The sequence below is a fragment of the Hyperoodon ampullatus genome (assembly GCF_949752795.1).
Source record: "Hyperoodon ampullatus genome assembly, chromosome: 10".
Taxonomy (NCBI): domain Eukaryota; kingdom Metazoa; phylum Chordata; class Mammalia; order Artiodactyla; family Ziphiidae; genus Hyperoodon; species Hyperoodon ampullatus.
This window is the reverse complement of record NC_136923.1, coordinates 15225982-15245907: the sequence shown is the minus strand read 5'-3', so window position 1 is coordinate 15245907 and position 19926 is coordinate 15225982. Positions and strand designations below refer to the sequence as shown.

The 19926-nt window shown below is 37.8% G+C and overlaps 1 protein-coding gene across 4 annotated transcripts in view; it reads left to right on the top strand.

Annotated features, from left to right (window-relative positions):
* Positions 1-308: 308 nt before the first annotated feature.
* CNTN6 (contactin 6) overlaps positions 309-19926 on the top strand; it is a gene marked incomplete at both ends in the record, with an annotated part of 244050 nt that continues 224432 nt past the window's right edge. For all 4 annotated transcript variants that reach the window (XM_079712710.1, XM_079712711.1, XM_079712709.1 and 1 more), the window contains one exon: positions 309-363. In XM_079712710.1, coding sequence (XP_079568836.1) covers positions 309-363 — 55 coding nt within the window. The remainder of the gene's footprint in view (positions 364-19926) is intronic.

Sequence of the window (19926 nt, the reverse complement as noted above, 5' to 3'; positions counted from 1 at the left end):
TACAGCAAATTTTATAGCAAATGACATGTATTTCTAAGGTATGAATTGAAATTATGGAAACATGAGCTGAAATTACGGAAATTTACAAACTACACACATATATATATATATATATATAAAGTAGACTTTAGGTTGCTTTATTTAGGTTAATATTTTAATATCAACTTGAATGAATATGCAACATACTTTACAATATGCATGTTTGTATATTTGTCATTTTATGACAATTTTTTTTCTTTCAGACTGGAAGATAGACATTTTCTTTCCGGCTGATTGTATGGGAGAAATTTTGACCTCAGAAAGTGGAAATGAGGTTGCTTTGGAAATTGGTAATTCTGCTGACTCTCATAAATACTTATGCAGGTAAAGTGTTCTATTATTATGAGTTTTGTTTGATAATCTATTGGCATTTTATTTTTTTCTGCAGGGGAAGCAATTTTCAAATACAAAATACTTATGTTATTTAAATGACAAAAATGATAAAATTTTGAAGGTAATCTCTATGGCTAATATAGAGAGTTTAATTCTTAAAAAATAAATCAAGTGCCATTTTTAAACAGAACTAAGATTATTTCAATTATAAATTGTCACATGAAATTTTTATAGTAAAAAATGTGATTAAGTAATTTTCTCATCAATAAACAATGAAGAATATTTCTTTTTTATTTCCTTTAAAGTGGTCTTTAAAAATCAAAATAGAAATGTATATTTTCCCTCAAATTTAGAATCTGGTATGGTTAAAAAGCTATATTGGTATAGAAGAAAAAGTAATATAGAATTTCACATCAGAAGTAGAATAATTTTAGAAATATTTTTTCTTTCCATTTCAATGATATATCCTTTCACTCAACTAAAATATATTAAGTCTGTGTATCAGTTAGCTTTTGCCATGTAATAAACCATCCCACATCTGAATGGATTAAAATAACAAATTACCATGTATTTAGTTAAGTCTGTAGGTTGGCAATTTTAAATGGGATCAACTGAGCTATTCTTTTGCCTGAGTACTTTATATCTGTGATTAGCTACTGGGTCATCTGGGATCTGGCTAGTCTAGGATAGTCTCAGCTGAGACCACTGGGCTGTCTCTGTCCTGGGCCAAGGGTTCTTTCATCCTCTGTGAGTCTGGGTTCCTTCACATAGTGTCTGCTCAGAGTTCCAAGAGAAATCAGAAGTATGCAAGTTCTTTTAATGTCAAGGCTTGTAACTGACACAACGTCACTTCTGCTGCATTCTTTTAACAATTCCAAGTCACACAATCAGTCCAGATTCAAGAGATATGAAAATATACTGCATCTCTTGATAGAAAAGCCACAAAGTTACACTTAAAGGGGCATGGAAACAGTAAAGGGGATAGTAGTAGCTGTTTTTGTACATAATCAACCATAGTCTATTAAGAACACAGAATTCTGTTCTGAATTTTCAAGCTTACCTATGTGAGTTGCCACAGAGCATGGATGTTGTCCGGGTCATTTGATTGTCAGAGCAGCTCTTCTATTACAACATACTGCTTCTCATCAACTGTGGTAGTGGGTACTATTGAAGTTTCCAATGTTCATGACAAAGCCCTAATATATTGGGAGAAACACAGGAACAAACATAGTAACTTACAAGCCAGAAACACAGTAATTATAAGAGACAAATATTTAATGACAATTCTAAGAAGTGGAAAGATTTCTAATCTTAAAAGCTATCAGAGACGAGGGGAAGATGGGGGAAGAGTAAGACGTGGAGATCACCTTCCTCCCCACAGATACACCAGAAATACATCTATGCGTGGAACAACTCCTACAGAACACCTACTGAATGCTGGCAGCAGACCTCAGACCTCCCCAAAGGCAAGAAAGTCCCCACGTACCTGGGTAGGGCAAAAGAAAAAAGAAAAAACAGAGACAAAAGGATAGGGACGGGACCTGCACCAGTAGGAGGGAGCTGTGAAGGAGGAAAGGTTTCCACACACTAGGAAGCCCCTTCGCGGGCGGAGACTGTGGGTGGCGGAGGGGGAAAGCTTCGGAGCCGCGGAGGAGAGCACAGCAACAGGGGTGCGGAGGACAAAGCGGAGAGATTTCCAAACAGAGGATCGGTGCCGATCGGCACTCACCAGCCCTAGAGGCTTGTCTGCTCACCCGCCGGGGCGGGCGGGGCTGGGAGCTGAGGCTCGGGCTTTGGTCGGAGCGCAGGGAGAGGACTGGGGTTGGCGGCGTAAACACAGGCCTGCAGGGGGCTAGTGCACCACGGCTAGCTGGGAGGGAGTCCGGGAAGAGTCTGGACCTGCCGAAGAGGCAAGAGAATTTTTCCTCCCTCTTTGTTTCCTGGTGCGCGAGGAGAGGGGATTAAGGGCGCTGCTTAAAGGAGCTCCAGAGACGGGCTTGAGCTGCGGCTAAAAGCGTGGACCCCAGAGACGGGCATGAGACGCTAAGGCTGCTGCTGCCGCCGCCAAGAAGCCTGTGTGCAAGCACAGGTCACTATACACACCCCCCTTCCAGGGAGGCTGTGCAGCCCGCCACTGCCAGGGTCCCGGGATCCAGGGACAACTTCCTCGGGAGAATGCACAGCGCGCCTCAGGCTGGTGCAACGTCATGCCGGCCTCTGCAGCTGCAGGCTCGCCCCGCACTCCGTGCCCCTCCCTCCCCCCCGCCCTGAGTGAGCCAGAGTCCCCGAAGCAGCTGCTCCTTAAACCCCGTCCTGTCTGAGTGAAGAAAGCCCTCCAGGACCTACACGCAGAGGCGGGGCCAAATCCAAAGCTGAGCCACGGGAGCTGTGAGAACAAAGAAGAGAAAGGGAAATCTCTCCCAGCAGCCTCAGAAGCAGCGGATTAAAGCTCCACAATCAACCTGATGTACCCTGCATCTGTGGAATAAATGAATATACAACGAATCATCCCAAACTGAGGAGGTGGACTTTAAGAGCAAGATTTATGATTTTTTCCCCTTTTCCTCTTTTTGTGAGTGTGTATGTGTATGCTTCTGTGTGAGATTTTGTCTGTATAGCTTTGCTTCCACCATTTGTCCTAGGGTTCTATCCGTCCGTTTTTTGTTTGTTTGTTTGATTTGTTTGTTCTTTCTTTAAAAATTTTTTTTCTTAATAATTATTTTTATTTTAATAACTTTATCTTATATTATCTTACTTTATTTTACTTTATCTTTTCTCTTTCTTTCTTTCCTTCCTTCCTCCCTCCCTCCCTCCTTTCTATTTCCTTCCTTCCTTCCTTCCTTCTTTCCTTCTCCCTTCCTTCCTCCCTCCCTCTCTCTCTCTTTCTTTCTTTCTTTCTTTCTTTCTTTCTTTCTTTTCTCCCTTTCATTCTGAGCCGTGTAGATTGAAAGGCTCTTGGTGCTGCAGCCAGGAGTCAGTGCTGTGCTTCTGAGGTGGGAGAGCCAACTTCAGGACACTGGTCCACAAAAGACCTCCCAGCTCCACATAATATCAAACGGCGAAAATCTCCCAGAGATCTCCATCTCAACACCAAGACCCAGCTTCACTCAACGAGCAGCAAGTTACAGTGCTGGACACCCAATGCCAAACAACTAGCAAGACAGGAACACAACCCCACCCATTAGCAGAGAGGCTGCTTAAAATCATAATAAGTTCACAGACACCCCAAAACATACCACCAGACGTGGACCTGCCCAACAGATAGACAAGATCGAGCCTCATCCACCAGAACACAGGCACTAGTCCCCTCCACCAGGAAGCCTACACAACCCACTGAACCAACTTTAGCCACTGGGGACAGACACGAAAAACAATGGGAACTACGAACCTGCAGCCTGCAAAAAGGAGACCCCAAACACAGTAAGATAAGCAAAATGAGAAGACAGAAAAACACACAGCAGATGAAGGAGCAAGATAAAAACCCACCGGACCTAACAAATGAAGAGGAAATAGGCAGTCTACCTGAAAAAGAATTCAGAATAATGATAGTAAAGATGATCCAAAATCTTGGAAATAGAATAGACAAAATGAAAGAAACATTTAACAAGGACCTAGAAGAACTAAAGATGAAACAAGCAATGATGAACAACACAATAAATGAAATTTAAAATTCTCTAGAAGGGATCAACAGCAGAATAACTGAGGCAGAAGAACTGATAAGTGAACTGGAAGATAAAATAGTGGAAATAACTACTGCAGAGCAGAATAAAGAAAAAGAATGAAAAGAACTGAGGACAGTCTCAGAGACCTCTGGGACAACATTAAATGCACCAACATTTGAATTATAGGGGTTGCAGAAGAAGAAGAGAAAAAGAAAGGGACTGAGAAAATATTTGAAGAGATTATAGTTGAAAACTTCCCTAATATGGGAAAGGAAATAGTTAATCAAGTCCAGGAAGCACAGAGAGTCCCATACAGGAAATATCCAAGGAGAAATACACCAAGACACATATTAATCAAACTGTCAAAAATTAAATACAAAGAAAACATATTAAAAGCAGCCAGGGGAAAACAACAAATAACAAACAAGGGAATCCCCACAAGGTTAACAGCTGATCTTAAGAAGAAACTCTGCAAGCCAGAAGGGCCTGGCAGGACATATTTAAAGTGATGAAGGAGAAAAACCTGCAACCAAGATTACTCTACCCAGCAAGGATCTCATTCAGATTTGATGGAGAAATTAAAACCTCTACAGACAAGCAAAAGCTGAGAGAGTTCAGCACCACCAAACCAGCTTTACAATAAATGCTAAAGGAACTTCTCTAGGCAAGAAACACAACAGAAGGAAAAGACCTACAATAACGAACCCAAAACAATTAAGAAAATGGGAATAGGAACATACATATCGATAATTACCTTCAATGTAAATGGACTAAATGCTCCCACCGAAACACACAGATTGGCTGAATGGATACAAAAACAAGACCCATATATATGCTGTCTACAAGAGACTCACTTCAGAATTAGAGACATACAGACTGAAAGTAAGGGGATGGAAAAAGATATTCCACGCAAATGGAAACCAAAAGAAAGCTGGAGTAGCAATTCTCATATCAGACAAAATAGACTTTAAAATAAAGACTATTAGAAGAGACAAAGAAGGACACTACAGAATGATCAAGGGATCGATCCAAGAAGAAGATATGACAATTGTAAATATTTATGCACCCAACATAGGAGCACCTCAATACATAAGGCAAATACTAACAGCCATAAAAGGGGAAATCTACAGTAACACATTCATAGTAGGGGACTTTAACACCCCACCTTCACCAATGGACAGATCACCCAAAATGAAAATAAATAAGGAAACCCAAGCTTTAAATGATACATTAAACAAGATGGACTTAATTGATATTTATAGGACATTCCATCCAAAACAACAGAATACACATTTTTCTCAAGTGCTCATGGAACATTCTCCAGGATAGATCATATCTTGGGTCACAAATCAAGCCTTTGTAAATTTAAGAAAATTGACATTGTATCAAGTATCTTTTCCGACCACAATGCTATGAGATTAGATATCAATTACAGAAAAAGAGCTGTAAAAAATACAAACACATTGAGGCTAAACGATACACTACTTAATAACGAAGTGATCACTGAAGAAATCAAAGAGGAAATAAAAAAATACCTAGAAACAAATGACAATGGAGACACGACGACCCAAAACCTATGGGATGCTGAAGAAGCAGTTCTAAGAGGGAAGTTTTTTGTTTTCTTTTGTTTTGTGTTTTTTTTTTTTTTTTGCGGTACGCGGGCCTCTCACTGTTGTGGCCTCTCCCATTGCAGAGCACAGGCTCTGGACGCGCAGGCTCAGCGGCCATGGCTCACGGGCCCAGCCGCTCTGCGGCACGTGGGATCTTCCGGACCAGGGCATGAACCCGTGTTCCCTGCATCGGCAGGCGGACTCTCAACCACTGCGCCACCAGAGAAGCCCCTAAGAGGGAAGTTTATAGCAATACAATCCTACCTTAAGAAACAGGAAACATCTCGAATAAACAACCTAACCATGCAACTAAAGCAATTAGAGAAAGAAGAACAAAAAAACCCCCAAAGTTAGCAGAAGGAAAGAAATCATAAAAATCAGATCAGAAATAAATGAAAAAGAAATGAAGGAAACGATAGCAAACATCAATAAAACTAAAAGCTGGTTCTTTGAGAAGATAAACAAAATTGATAAACCATTAGCCAGACTCATCAAGAAAAAAAAGGGAGAAGACTGAAATCAATAGAATTAGAAATGAAAAAGGAGAAGTAACAACTGACACTGCAGAAATACAAAAGATCATGAGAGATTACTACAAGCAACTCTATGCCAATAAAATGGACAACCTGGAAGAAATGGACAAATTCTTAGAAATGCACAAACTGCCAAGACTGAACCAGGAAGAAATAGAAAATATGAACAGACCAATCACAAGCCCTGAAATTGAAACTGTGATTAAAAATCTTCCAACAAACAAAAGTCCAGGACCAGATGGCTTCACGGGCGAATTCTATCAAACATTTAGAGGAGAGCTGACACCTATCCTTCTCAAACTCTTCCAAAATATCGCAGAGGGAGGAACACTCCCAAACTCATTCTACAAGGCCACCATCACCTTGATACCAAAATCAGACAAGGATGTCACAAAGAAAGAAAACTACAGGCCAATATCACTGATGAATATAGATGCCAAAATCCTCAACAAAATACTAGCAAACAGAATCCAACAGCACATTAAAAGGATCATACACCATGATCAAGTAGGGTTTATTCCAGGAATGCAAGGATTCTTCAATATACGCAAATCAATCAACGTGACACACCATATTAACAAACTGAAGGAAAAAAACCATACGATCATCTCAATAGATGCAGAGAAAGCTTTTGACAAAATTCAACACCCATTTATGATAAAAACCCAGCAGAAAGTAGGCATAGAGGGAACTTTCCTCAACACAATGAAGGCCATATATGACAAACCCACAGCCAACATCGTCCTCAATGGTGAAAAACTGAAAGCATTTCCACTAAGATCAGGAACAAGACAAGGTTGCCCACTCTCACCACTCTTATTCAACATAGTTTTGGAAGTTTTAGCCACAGCAATCAGAGAAGAAAAGGAAATAAAAGGAATCCTAATCGGAAAAGAAGAAGTAAAGCTGTCAGTGTTTGCAGATGACATGATACTATACATAGAGAATCCTAAATATGCTATCAGAAAACTACTAGAGCTAATCAATGAATTCGGTAAAGTAGCAGGATACAAAATTAATGCACAGAAATCTCTGGCATTCCTATACACTAAAGATGAAAAATCTGAAAGTGAAATCAAGAAAACATTCCCATTTACCACTGCAACAAAAAGAATAAAATATCTAGGAATAAATCTACCTAAGGAGACAAAAGACCAGAAATGCAGAAAATTATAAGACACTGATGAAAGAAATTAAAAATGATACAAATTAATGGAGAGATATACCATGTTCTTGGATTGGAAGAATCAACATTGTGAAAATGACTCTACTACCCAAAGCAATCTACAGATTCCATGCAATCCCTATCAAAGTACCACTGGCATTTTTCACAGAACTAGAACAAAAAATTTCACAATTTATATGGAAACACAAAAGACCCTGAATAGCCAAAGCAATCTTGAGAACGAAAAATGGAGCTGGAGGAATCAGGCTCCCTGATTTCAGACTATACTACAAATCTATAGTAATCAAGACAGTATGGTACTGGCACAAAAACAGAAAGATAGATCAATGGAACAGGATAGAAAGCCCAGAGATAAACCCACGCACATATGGTCACCTTATCTTTGATAAAGGAGGCAAGAATGTACAGTGGAGAAAGGACAGCCTCTTCAAAAGTGGATCTGGGAATACTGGACAGGTACATGTAAAAGTGTGAGATTAGATCACTCCCTAACACCATACACAAAAATAGACTCAAAATGGATTAAAGACCTGAATGTAAGGCCAGACACTATCAAACTCTTGGACGAAAACATAGGCAGAACATTCTATGACATAAATCACAGCAAGATCCTTTTTGACCCACATCCTAGAGAAATGGAAATAAAAACAAAAATAAACAAATGAGACCTAATGAAACTTCAAAGCTTTTGCACAGCAAAGGAGACCATAAACAAGACCAAAAGACAACCCTCAGAATGGGAGAAAATATTTGCAAATGAAGCAACTGACAAAGGATTAATCTCCAAAATTTACAAGCAGCTCATGCAGCTCAATATCAAGAAAACAAACAACCCAACCTAAAAATGGGCAGAAGACCTAAATAGACATTTCTCCAAAGAAGATATACATACTGCCTACAAACACATGAAAGAATGCTCAACATTATTAATCATTAAAGAAATGCAAATCAAAACTACAATGAGATATCATCTCACACCAGTCAGAATGGCCATCATGAAAAAATCTAGAAACAATAAATGCTGGAGAGGGTGTGGAGAAAAGGGAACACTCTTGCACTGCTGGTGGGAATGTGAATTGGTACAGCCACTATGGAGAACAGTATGGAGGTTCCTTAAAAAACTACAAATAGAACTAACATATGACCCAGCAATCCCACTACTGGGCATATACCCTAAGAAAACCATAATTCAAGAAGAGTCATGTACCAAAATGTTCATTGCAGCTCTATTTACAATAGTCCAGAGATGGAAACAACCTAAGTGTCCATCATCGGATGAATGGATGAAGAAGATGTGGCACGTATATACAATAGAATATTACTCAGCCATAAAAAGAAATGAAATTGAGCTATTTGTAATGAGGTGGATGGACCTAGAGTCTGTCATACAGAGTGAAGTAAGTCAGAAAGAGAAAGACAAATACCGTATGTTAACACATATATATGGAATTTAAGAAAAAAAAAGTCATGAAGAACCTAGGGGTAAGACAGGAATAAAGACACAGACCTACTAGCGAATAGACTTGAGGATATGGGGAGGGGGAAGGGTAAGCTGTGAGAAAGTGAGAGAGTGGCATGGACATATATACACTACCAAACGTAAAATAGATAGCTAGTGGGAAGCAGCCGTGTAGCACAGGGAGATCAGCTCAGTGCTATGTGACCACCTAGAGGGGTGGGATAGGGAGGGAGACGCTAGATGGAAGAGATATGGGAACATATGTATATGTATAACTGATTCACTTTGTTATAAAGCAGAAACTAACACACCATGGTAAAGCAATTATACTCCAATAAAGATGTTAAAAAAAAAGCTATGAGAAGGCTAAAATATGCAGAAAACAACTATTAGAATCAGAAAACCATTTAAATAAAAATATTTTTTCTACTAAAGAATCTAGTGGCTAGAAGTGCTATAGCCATATCATGATTATTCAAAGTTATAACATTATTTTGATTCATGTCACTTCTAACTCTCTGTAACAAAGAATCAGAGTTAAATAACAATATATTTTTTGTAATAGATGAAAAAAAAAGCTGCATCAAGGTGCCCCCAAATTATACATATGTGAATAAAAATTATATTTCTACCCTCAGGTTTCAGCTTCCCGTCAAAATTTAACATTAACATTTTGCCCTTTAAATATCTATATTGAATAAACACAGCATCTCTAGAAGAACTTTTATGGTAAAAAAAATAAATTATTATTTGCACAGCACATATCAGATCTGAAAAATCCTCCAGTTCTTCTGTTAACTTTTATTTATTGAAACCGTATGTGATTCAACATGTCTTTCTGCTTTATCCTAAAGGGGAAAATAATCACATATCCTTGGTGTACAATTTTCTTGTGAAAGAAGAGATTGGTTCTCTTTTTTTAAGCCATAGTTATTTAAATAAGATAATCTGAGCTAAACATTGCCCCAGAGGTAAGGATGCTGATAATGATATACACAAGAGAGTATTGCTTTTAATCTGCTTGTTTTTTTTAGAGATTTCATGGTGTGTCTCCCTACTTGCACATACTATGCTAGTTTAGAAATTTAGATTCTCTAATGATATACCACTCTTTCTATGCGTGTATGTAATATCTTCTTTGTTTTTCCAAAACTTGCCTTTGATTCAGTCTGAAAGGCCAGCAAATCTTTCACAATTATGTGCTTTTTCCTTCCTATCTTTACGGTTACAGTCTTTTCAAAATGTTGACATTTTAAATCTCTCATGCTGTAAATTAAAATTAAAAATTTTGCCCCCAATCTCTTCTCCTGTTTTTTTTTTTTTTTTTTTAATTAACTTTACTTCGTCTAACTCCCTTACTATGAACATTGGCCTTTAAGCTTTTACCATGAACCATAATCTACCCAGACACACTTTATGGTTCTGGAACATTTTTGAAGTTATGGGTATTTAAAAGTTCTATTGTTCTATTTTAATATTTTTTAAATATTATGTGAAAACCATTTAATTAAGAAACATGATTGCTAATTATATACTTTTTAATTATTTCATTAATGTGTGTGATAAGCTAAATAATTGCTCCCAAGGATATCTAGGACCTAACGTCTGGATCTTGTGACTTTTACGTTAAGTAGAAAAATGGATTTTGCAGATGTGACTAAGTTAAAGATATTGAGATGGATAGATTATCCTGGAATTACTGAGTGGGAAATCACAAACGCCCTTGTAAGAAGGTGGCAAAGGGGGATTTGTCACAGGGCAGAAGGCAATGTGATAAAAGAGGAGAGAGAGATTTGAAGATGCTATGCTGCTGACCTTAAGTATACAGGAAGGGACCACAAGCCAAGAAATGAGAGAAATGAAGCTCTAGAAGCTGGAAAAGGCAAGGAAACAGATGTTTTCTCTTTTGGAGGGAGTATGGCCCTATGGATACATTGGTTTCCACCCTGTGAAAACCCATTTTGGACTTCGGACTTCCAGAACTGTGAGAAAATAAATGTGTGTTGTTCTAAGCCACCAAGTTGTAATTTTTAGAGAAGCCATAGGAAACTAATGCAACGTGTTTTTTCCTCACTAACCTTTAAGTTCCAGGAGAGCTGGGACTCTATCTTCCTGGCACTTGGTAGGGATTCAGTAAATACTTGTTGAATGAACAAATGAATGAATTAGATCCAATGCATTGGTCCTATTTGGATTATCATCAAGTAGAAAAAGTTTAGCCATATAATTTCCTCTGAGGAATAATTGTTCCGGTGTATCCCTATACACAAGCCCCTATGTTATGTTATTATCATAGAATTTTAGAGATGAAACTCTAGTAACATTTGAAAGTTTCGAACTATGCCCTATTTGAAAGTAAATTTCAGGAGAGCAGAGATTTCCATCTGTTTTATTCTCTGCTGTTTCTCCATTGCCTAGCATATGGTTTATAGATATTTATCAAATTAATTAAATAAAGCCGTTCCATTCAATTCAACAGATAGTTTTAGTACCTTAGATGTGCCGAGCACTGAGCTAGATGTTGACCTTCACCAATAAGAGGGCCATGGCCCCTGTCCTCTTCAGCCTACAGCCTAAAAACGGAAACAAGCAAGTAAGTCAACAATTGCAATAGAGAAAGTACAACTTGCTATTTGAAAAACATAGTAGGGAGCATATAACATGGAAATGTTCTAAGAGGACATCTGGTGTTTTTGTCAACCCTCAATCCATTTCTGCTTCCTCTGATAAAGAATATTTGATTTTTATTGGGAAACCAATCTTTCCTATCAGTCTTTGTAGTTTGAGTGAGATTGGTATAACTTCATGATCAGCCAACTGGCATATTCCATCCTCCCTCACCATACTATTTGGTTCAGGATATATTATATCCAAACAAATCCCTGGGCTTTTGCTAAATTAAAATGACAGAAAGACATTGCATCTGTGCTGTTCTAGTTAGTATAAAGATGTACCAAGGACTGCTGTGAAGGAAGAGTTGGCCTGGAAATGAAATTCACACAGAAGCAGAACAATCCAAGGGAAGAAAGGCACAATTTCTTAACTTTATCTTTTGAACTTTAAGTAATATAAACCAATAAGGTGCCCTTTTCCTATTTTAGGCTAATTTCCATTCAAATTCTGTCCCTTGTGATGGAAAGAATCTTGTCTAATACGGGTTAAAAACTGTTTTTAACGTATGTTAGTGAACATTAGTGAAGGAGTTAGATTAGAAATAGAATTCCACTTGAGAAAAATACCTACTCCCTGCTGGGAATGAGGAATAGAGAAAATAAAGGAATGGAGAAAAGGGGCACAATATTTCCTGGAAGGATAAAAAGCATCAAGAGGTTTAATATAGACTCAGAAGGTTGATTTTTAGCCCCCAAATTACTGAACCATCTATGTCTCAGGGTTGGAAAAAACATAACATTAATGGGGTAATTGGAGACCACATTGATCAATGGAGGAAAACCTACAACTCTGTTTTCTTTTCTTGTAGCCAAGAAAGTTTTCATGAAAAAATATTTTATGCTTAAATAAATAGTAAATGAAGTTGCTGGAACAAATCTGTAGGGTATAGCAGAAGCTGAAAAATCATGTAGGATCAGACTTTGTTGGTGTTTGAATGTCACATGTGTAAGAAACCCAAGGTTTACTGATGTGGTTAAGTGTTAAATTTTCCAATGGTGAAAAAAAGGCTCAGAATGTACTATATGTTATTATTCATTTAAGTCTTTCATCTCACTATGATTTTCATATACAATTTGATAAATTATAGACAGATTTCACAATTTAAGTCCAAATTTTTAAAAATTTGATATTTTTTAAAATAATAAATACTTGATTAGTAGGGCAAAAGTGATACTCAGCTAAATCTTGTGCTATATATGTTATGAGTTATCCAGGCTTAGAGATAGCACAAGTTTAAACCCAGAACCTCATAAAAACTTTGCTGTCCTTAAGAGTAGTGTCAATGAAGGTCAAGTGGCTGGTATTTTAGACTCAAACCTAATAGGAAATAGCAAACATCACTAGTTATAAGGAATTTACTAATATCATGTTAAGAATGTCTGCCTAATAAATTCTCTTTTAACTTTGTTACTTTAAGAAAATATTATATCTTAAATGGTAGTTTTTTTAAACAGCACATTTGGTTCATAAATGTATGTGGCTCATTTGTGTGCCATTTGTATTTCTTTTCCTACAGCCAAACACTTTTGTCCATATCTTGTAAAACTATGACTGAACATCTCTTTGGTTAGTCCTGAAGAAGTACTGCTTATGCAGTATGAGACTCAGCTTTTCCAGAGAGAAACTGAATAATTCAAGGACATGAACAGGAAGCTAGTCACATTCATTGGCAAAGCATGATTAAAGGCCTCCTGTAGGCATGTAACTATTGTATTATGTCATCAGGGCCTAATGAGCCACTTTCTCTCACTATATTAATTACTCTTGAGGAATAAACTGAGACTAAAATTATAAGATGTTGTTCCTGCCACTATTTTTATGTAATATCCACTGATAAATGTAGTTATATTACTTTCAAAACTACTCCCAGAGTAAATGATTCTTAAAACTTGAATCAATTTGTTTCTAGGGATTATACCAATGAAGAAAAAAAAAACAAACTGTTTTGTCAGTGTTTTTGCACAGCATGCCATTTTACAAATGGAGTAGCCTTAATGTGAATCTGGAGAAAATATACCTTCTTCTAAATACTCACAATCAGGGGTCTGTGATAAGGGGACATTGAAAAGTATGTATGATGGCTTGAATTTTACTCTATTTCAAACATAGTTTCTATTGAACTGAGAACCAGAGTAATTGAACTAGCTGACAAAGAAAGCCACAAGCATGGAAATATGCACTGTGACCAAGATTTCTTCAAAGAAGACGATGTATCACACAGCAAATCCATGAAAATTGGCAAGTAAAATAAACCTGCTTTGCTCAAGGATCCCAGAAGCACATAATGGATATACCTTTGGGTCAGAGTGTGATGAATATTGAGTACATCACAACCCACACTCTGCCTACAGTCTTGTTCAGATTTATTGTTAGCATAATAGCACCTTTAGGAATGGAACACCAGGCTATATTCTTAAGTCAAGTGATGTCTTTGCAATTTCTACCGGAGATGGTCCAATTAAGAAATGCTGAAAACCCATTTTTATGCAATGCCTACTAATAAAGGTAGCTGTATGATTATCAAATCTTTTTCAAAAGTAATTGATTCTTTTAAAAAAATTTTTTTAAACATCTTCATTGCAATATAATTGCTTTGCAATGATGTGTTAGTTTCTGCTTTATAACAAAGTGAAACAGTTATACATATACATATGTCCCCATATCTCTTCCCTCTTGCGTCTCCCTCCCTCCCACCCTCCTTATCCCACCCCTCTAGGTGGTCACAAAGCACGGAGCTGATCTCCCTGTGCTATGAGGCTGCTTCCCACTAGCTATCTATTTTACATTTGGTAGTGTATATATGTCCATGCCACTCTCTCACTTTCTCCCAGTTTATCCTTCCCCCTCCCCGTATCCTCAACTCCATTCTCTAGTAGGTCTGTGTCTTTATTCCTGTCTTACCCCTAAGTTCTTCATGACCGTTTTTCTTTTTCTTTTTCTTTTTTTTTGGGGTCCATATATATGTGTTAGCATACAGTATTTGTTTTTCTCTTCCTGACTTAACTTCACCCTGTATGACAGACTCTAGGTCCATCCACCTCACTACAAGTAACTGAATTTTGTTTCTTTTTATGGCTGAGTAATATTCCATTGTATATATGTGCCACAGCTTCTTTATCCATTCATCTGTTGATGGACACTTAGGTTGCTTCCATGTGCTGGCTATTGTACATAGAGCTGCAATGAACATTGTGGTACATGACTCTTTTTGAATTACGGTTTTCTCAGGGTATATGCCCAGGAGTGGGATTGCTGGGTCATATGGTAGTTCTATTTTTAGTTTTTTAAGGAACCTCCATACTGTTCTCCATAGTGGCTGGACCAACTTACATTCCCACCAACAGTGCAAGAGGTTTCCCTTTTCTCCACACCCTCTCCAGCATTTATTGTTGTAGGTTTTTTGATGATAGCCATTGTGACCGGTGTGAGAGGATATCTCATTGTAGTTTTGATTTGCATTTCTCTAATGATTAATGATGCTGAGCATTCTTTCATATGTTTGTTGGCAATCTGTATATCTTCTTTGGGGAAAGTTCTGTTTAGGACTTCTGCCCATTTTTGGATTGGGTTGTTTGCTTTTTGATATTGATCTGAATGAGCTGCTTGTAAATTTTGGAGATTAATCCTTTGTTGGTTGCTTCATTTGTAAATATTTTCTCCCATTCTGAGGGATGTCTTTTCATCTTGTTTATGGTTTCCATTGCTGTGCAAAAGCTTTGAAGTTTCATTAGGTCCCATTTGTTTATTTTTGGTTTTATTTCCATTTCTCTAGGAGGTAGGTCAAAAAGGATCTTGCTGTGATTTATGTCATACAGTGTTCTGCCTATGTTTTCCTCTAAGAGATCGATAGTGTCTGGCCTTACATTTAGGTCTTTAATCCATTTTGAGTTTATTTTTGTGGTTGGTGTTAGGGAGTGTTCTAATTTCATTCTTTTACATGTAGCTGTCCAGTTTTCCCAGCACCACTTATTGAAGAGGCTGTCTTTTCCCACTATATATTCTTGCCTCATTTATCAAAGATAAGCTGGCCATATGTGCATGGGTTTATCTCTGGGCTTTCTATCCTGTTCCATTGATCTATATTTCTGTTTTTCTGCCAGTACCATACTGTCTTGATTACTATAGCTTTGGAGTATAGTCTGAAGTCAGGGAACCTGATTCCTCCAGGTCCATTTTTCTTTCTCAAGAATGCTTTGGGGCTTCCCTGGTGGCACAGTGGTTGAGATTCTGCCTGCTAATGCTGGGGACACAGGTTCAAGCCCTGGTCTGGGAAGATCCTACATGATGCGGAGCAACTAGGCCCGTGAACCACAACTACTGAGTCTGCGCGTCTGGAGCCTGTGCTCTGCAACAAGACAGCCCGTGATAGTGAGACGCCCGCGCACCACAATAAAGAGTGGCCCCTGCTTGTCACAACTAGAGAAAGCCCTTGCACAGAAATGAGGACTCAACACAGCCAAAAATAAATAAATAAATAAATAAATAAATATATAAGCCAAGCATTTGAAGCCCTTTTAAAAAAACAATGCTTTGGCTATTCGGGGTCTTTTGTGTTTCCATACAAATTATGAAATTTTTTGTTCTAGTTCTGTGAAAAATGCCAGTGGTAGTTTGATAGGGATTGCATTGAATCTGTAGATTGCCTGGGGTGGTAGAGTCATCTTCACAGTGTTGATTCTTCCAATCCAAGAACATGGTATATCTCTCCTTCTATTTGTATCACCTTTAATTTCTTTCATCAGTGTCTTCTAATTTTCTGCATACAGGTCTTTTGTCTCCTTAGGTAGGTTTTTTCCTAGATATTTTATTCTTTTTGTTGCAATGGTAAATGGGAGTGTTTTCTTAATTTCACTTTCAGATTGTTCATCATTAGTGTACAGGAATGCCAGAGATTTCTGTGCATTAATTTTGTATCCTGCAACATTACCAAATTCATTGATTAGCTCTAGTAGCCTTCTGGTAGCATCTTTAGGATTCTCTATGTATAGTATCATGTCATCTGCAAACACTGACAGCTTTAATTCTTCTTTTCCAATTTGGATTCCTTTTATTTCTTTTTCTTCTCTGACTGCTGCGGGTAAACCTTCCAAGACTATGTTGAATAATAGTGGTGAGAGTCGATAACCTTGTCTTGTTCCTGATTTTCGTGGAAATGGTTTCAGTTTTTCACCATTGAGGACAATGTTGGCTGTGGGTTTGTCATATATGGCCTTTATTATGTTGAGGAAAGTTCCCTCTATGCCTACTTTCTGCAGGGTGTTTATCATAAATGGGTGTTGAATTTTGTCAAAAACTTTCTCTGCATCTATTGAGATGATCATATGGTTTTTATCCTTCCAATCCTTCAATTTGTTAATATGGTGTATCACATTGATTGATTTGTGTATAATGAAGAATCCTTGCATTCCTGGGATGAACCCCACTTGATCATGCTGTATGATCCTTTTAATGTACTGTTGGATTCTGTTTGCTAGTATATTGTTGAGGATTTTTACATCTATGTTCATCAGTAATCTTGGCCTGTAGTTTTCTTTCTTTGTGACATCTTTGTCTGGTTTTGGTATCAGGGTGATGGTGACCCCGTAGAATGAGTTTGGGAGTGTTCCTCCCTCTGCTATATTTTGGAAGAGTTTGAGAAGGATAGGTGTTAGCTCTTCTCTAAATGTTAGAATTCGCCTGTGAAGCCATCTGGTCCTGGGCTTTTCTTTGTTGGAAGACTTTTTTTTTTTTTTTGTGGTACGCGGGCCTCCCACTGCTGTGGCCTCTCCCGTTGCGGAGCACAGGCTCCGGACACACAGGCTCAGCGGCCATGGCTCAAAGGCCCAGCCGCTCAGCGGCATGTGGGATCTTCCCGGAGCAGGACACGAACCTGTGTCCCCTGCATCGGCAGGCGGACTCTCAACCACTGCGCCACCTGGGAAGCCCCTGTTGGAAGACTTTTAATCACAGTTTCAATTTCAGTGCTTGTGACTGGTCTGTTCATATTTTCTGTTTCTTCCTGGTTCAGTCTCAGAAGGCTGTGCATTTCTAAGAATTTGTCCATTTCTTCCAGGTTGTCCATTTAATTGGCATAGAGTTGCTTGTAGTAATCTCTCATGATCCTTTGTATTTCTGCAGTGTCAGTTGTTACTTCTCCTTTTTCATTTCTAATTCTATTGATTTGAGTCTTCTCCCTTTTATTCTTGATGAGTCTGGCTAATGGTTTATCAATTTTGTTTATCTTCTCAAAGAACAAGCTTTTAGTTTTATTGATCTTTGCTATCGTTTCTTTCATTTCTTTTTCATTTTTTTCTGATCTGATCTTTATAATTTATTTCATTATGCTAACTTTGGGGTTTTTTTGTTCTTCTCTCTCTAACTGCTTTAAGTGCAAGGTTAGGTTGTTTATTTTAGATGTTTCTTGTTTCTTAAGGTAGGATTGCATTGCTATAACCTTCCCTCTTAGAACTGCTTTTCGTGCATCCCATAGGTTTTGGGTCGTCATGTTTTTATTTTCATTTGTTTCTAGGTATTTTTTAATTTCCTATTTGATTTCTTCAGTGATCACTTCGTTATTAAGTATTGTTTAGCCTCCATGTGTTTGTAGTTTTTACAGATCTTTTCCTGTAATTTACATCTAGTCTCATAGCCTTGTGGTCGGAAAAGATACTTGATACAATTTCAGTTTTCTTAAATTTACCAAGACTTGATTTGTGACCCAAGATATGGTCTATCCTGGAGAATGTTCCATGAGCACTTTAGAAGAAAGTGTATTCTGTTGTTTTTGGATGGAATGTCCTATAAATATCAATTAAGTCCATCTTGTTTAATGCATCATTTAAAGCTTGTGCTTCCTTATTTATTTTCATGTTGGATGATCTGTCCATTGATGAAAGTGGGGTGTTAAAGTCCCCTACTATGATTGTGCTACTGTTGATTTCCGTTTTATGGCTGTTAGTATTTGTCTTATGTATTGAGTAGCTCCTATGTTGGGTTTACAAATATTTACAATTGTTATATCTTCTTCTTGGATTGATCCCTTGATCATTATGTCGTGTCCTTCTTTGTCTCTTGTAATAGTATTTGTTTTAAAGTCTATTTTGTCTGATATGAGAATTGCTACTCCAGCTTTCTTTTGATTTCCATTTGCAAGGAATATCTGTTTCCATCCCCTCACTTTGTTTGTACGTATCCCTAGTCTGAAGTGGGTCTCTTGTGGACAGCATATATACAGGTCTTGTTTTTGTATCCATTCAGCCAGTCTATGTCTTTTGGTTGGAGCATTTAATCCATCTACATTTAAGATAATTATCGATATGTATGTTCCTATTACCATTTTCTTAATTGTTTTGGGTTTGTTATTGTAGTCCTTTTCCTTCTCTTGTGTTTCCTGCCTAGAGAAGTTCCTTTAGCATTTGTTGTAAAGCTGGTTTGGTGGTGCTGAATTCTCTTAGGTTTTGCTTGTCTGTAAAGGTTTTAATTTCCCTATCGAATCTGAATGAGATCCTTGCTGGGTAGAGTAATCTTGGTTGTAGGTTTTTCTCCTTCATCACTTTAAATATGTCCTGCCAATCCCTTCTGGCTTGCAGAGTTTCTTATGAAAGATCAGCTGTTAACCTTATGGGGATTCCCTTGCTGCTTTTAATATGTTTTCTTTTTATTTAATTTTTGATAGTTTGATTAATATGTGTCTTGGTGTGTTTCTCCTTGGATTTATCCTGTATGGGACTCTTTGTGCTTCCTGGATTTGAGTAATTATTTCCTTTCCCCTATTAGGGAATTTTTCAACTATAATCTCTTCAAATATTTTCTCAGTCCCTTTCTTTTTCTCCTCTTCTTCTGGGACCCCGATAATTCAAATGTTGGTGCATTTAGTGTTGTCCCAGAGGTCTCTGAGACTGTCCTCAGTTCTTTTCATTCTTTTTTCTTTATTCTGCTCTGCAGTACTTATTTCCACTATTTTATCTTCCAGGTCACTTATCCGTCCTTCTGACTCAGTTATTCTGCTAATGATCCCTTCTAGAGAATTTTTAATTTCATTTATTGTGTTGTTCATCACCGTTTATTTGCTCTTTAGTTCATCTAGGTCCTTGTTAAATGTTTCTTGTATTTTCTCCATTCTGTTTCCAAGATTTTGGATCATCTTTAGTATCATTATTCTGAATTATTTTTCAGGTAGACTGCCTATTTTGTTTTTCATTTGTTAGGTCTGGTGGGTTTTTCCTTGCTCCTTCATCTGCTGTGTGTTTTTCTGTCTTCTCATTTTGCTTAACTTGCTAGTGTTTGGGGTTTCCTTTTCGCAGGCTGCAGGTTCGTAGTTTCCATTGGTTTTGGTGTCTGTCCCCAGTGGCTAAAGTTGGTTCAGTGGGTTGTGTAGGCTTCCTGGTGGAGGGGACTAGTGCCTGTGTTCTGGTGGATGAGGCTGGATCTTGTCTTTCTGGTGGGCAGGTGC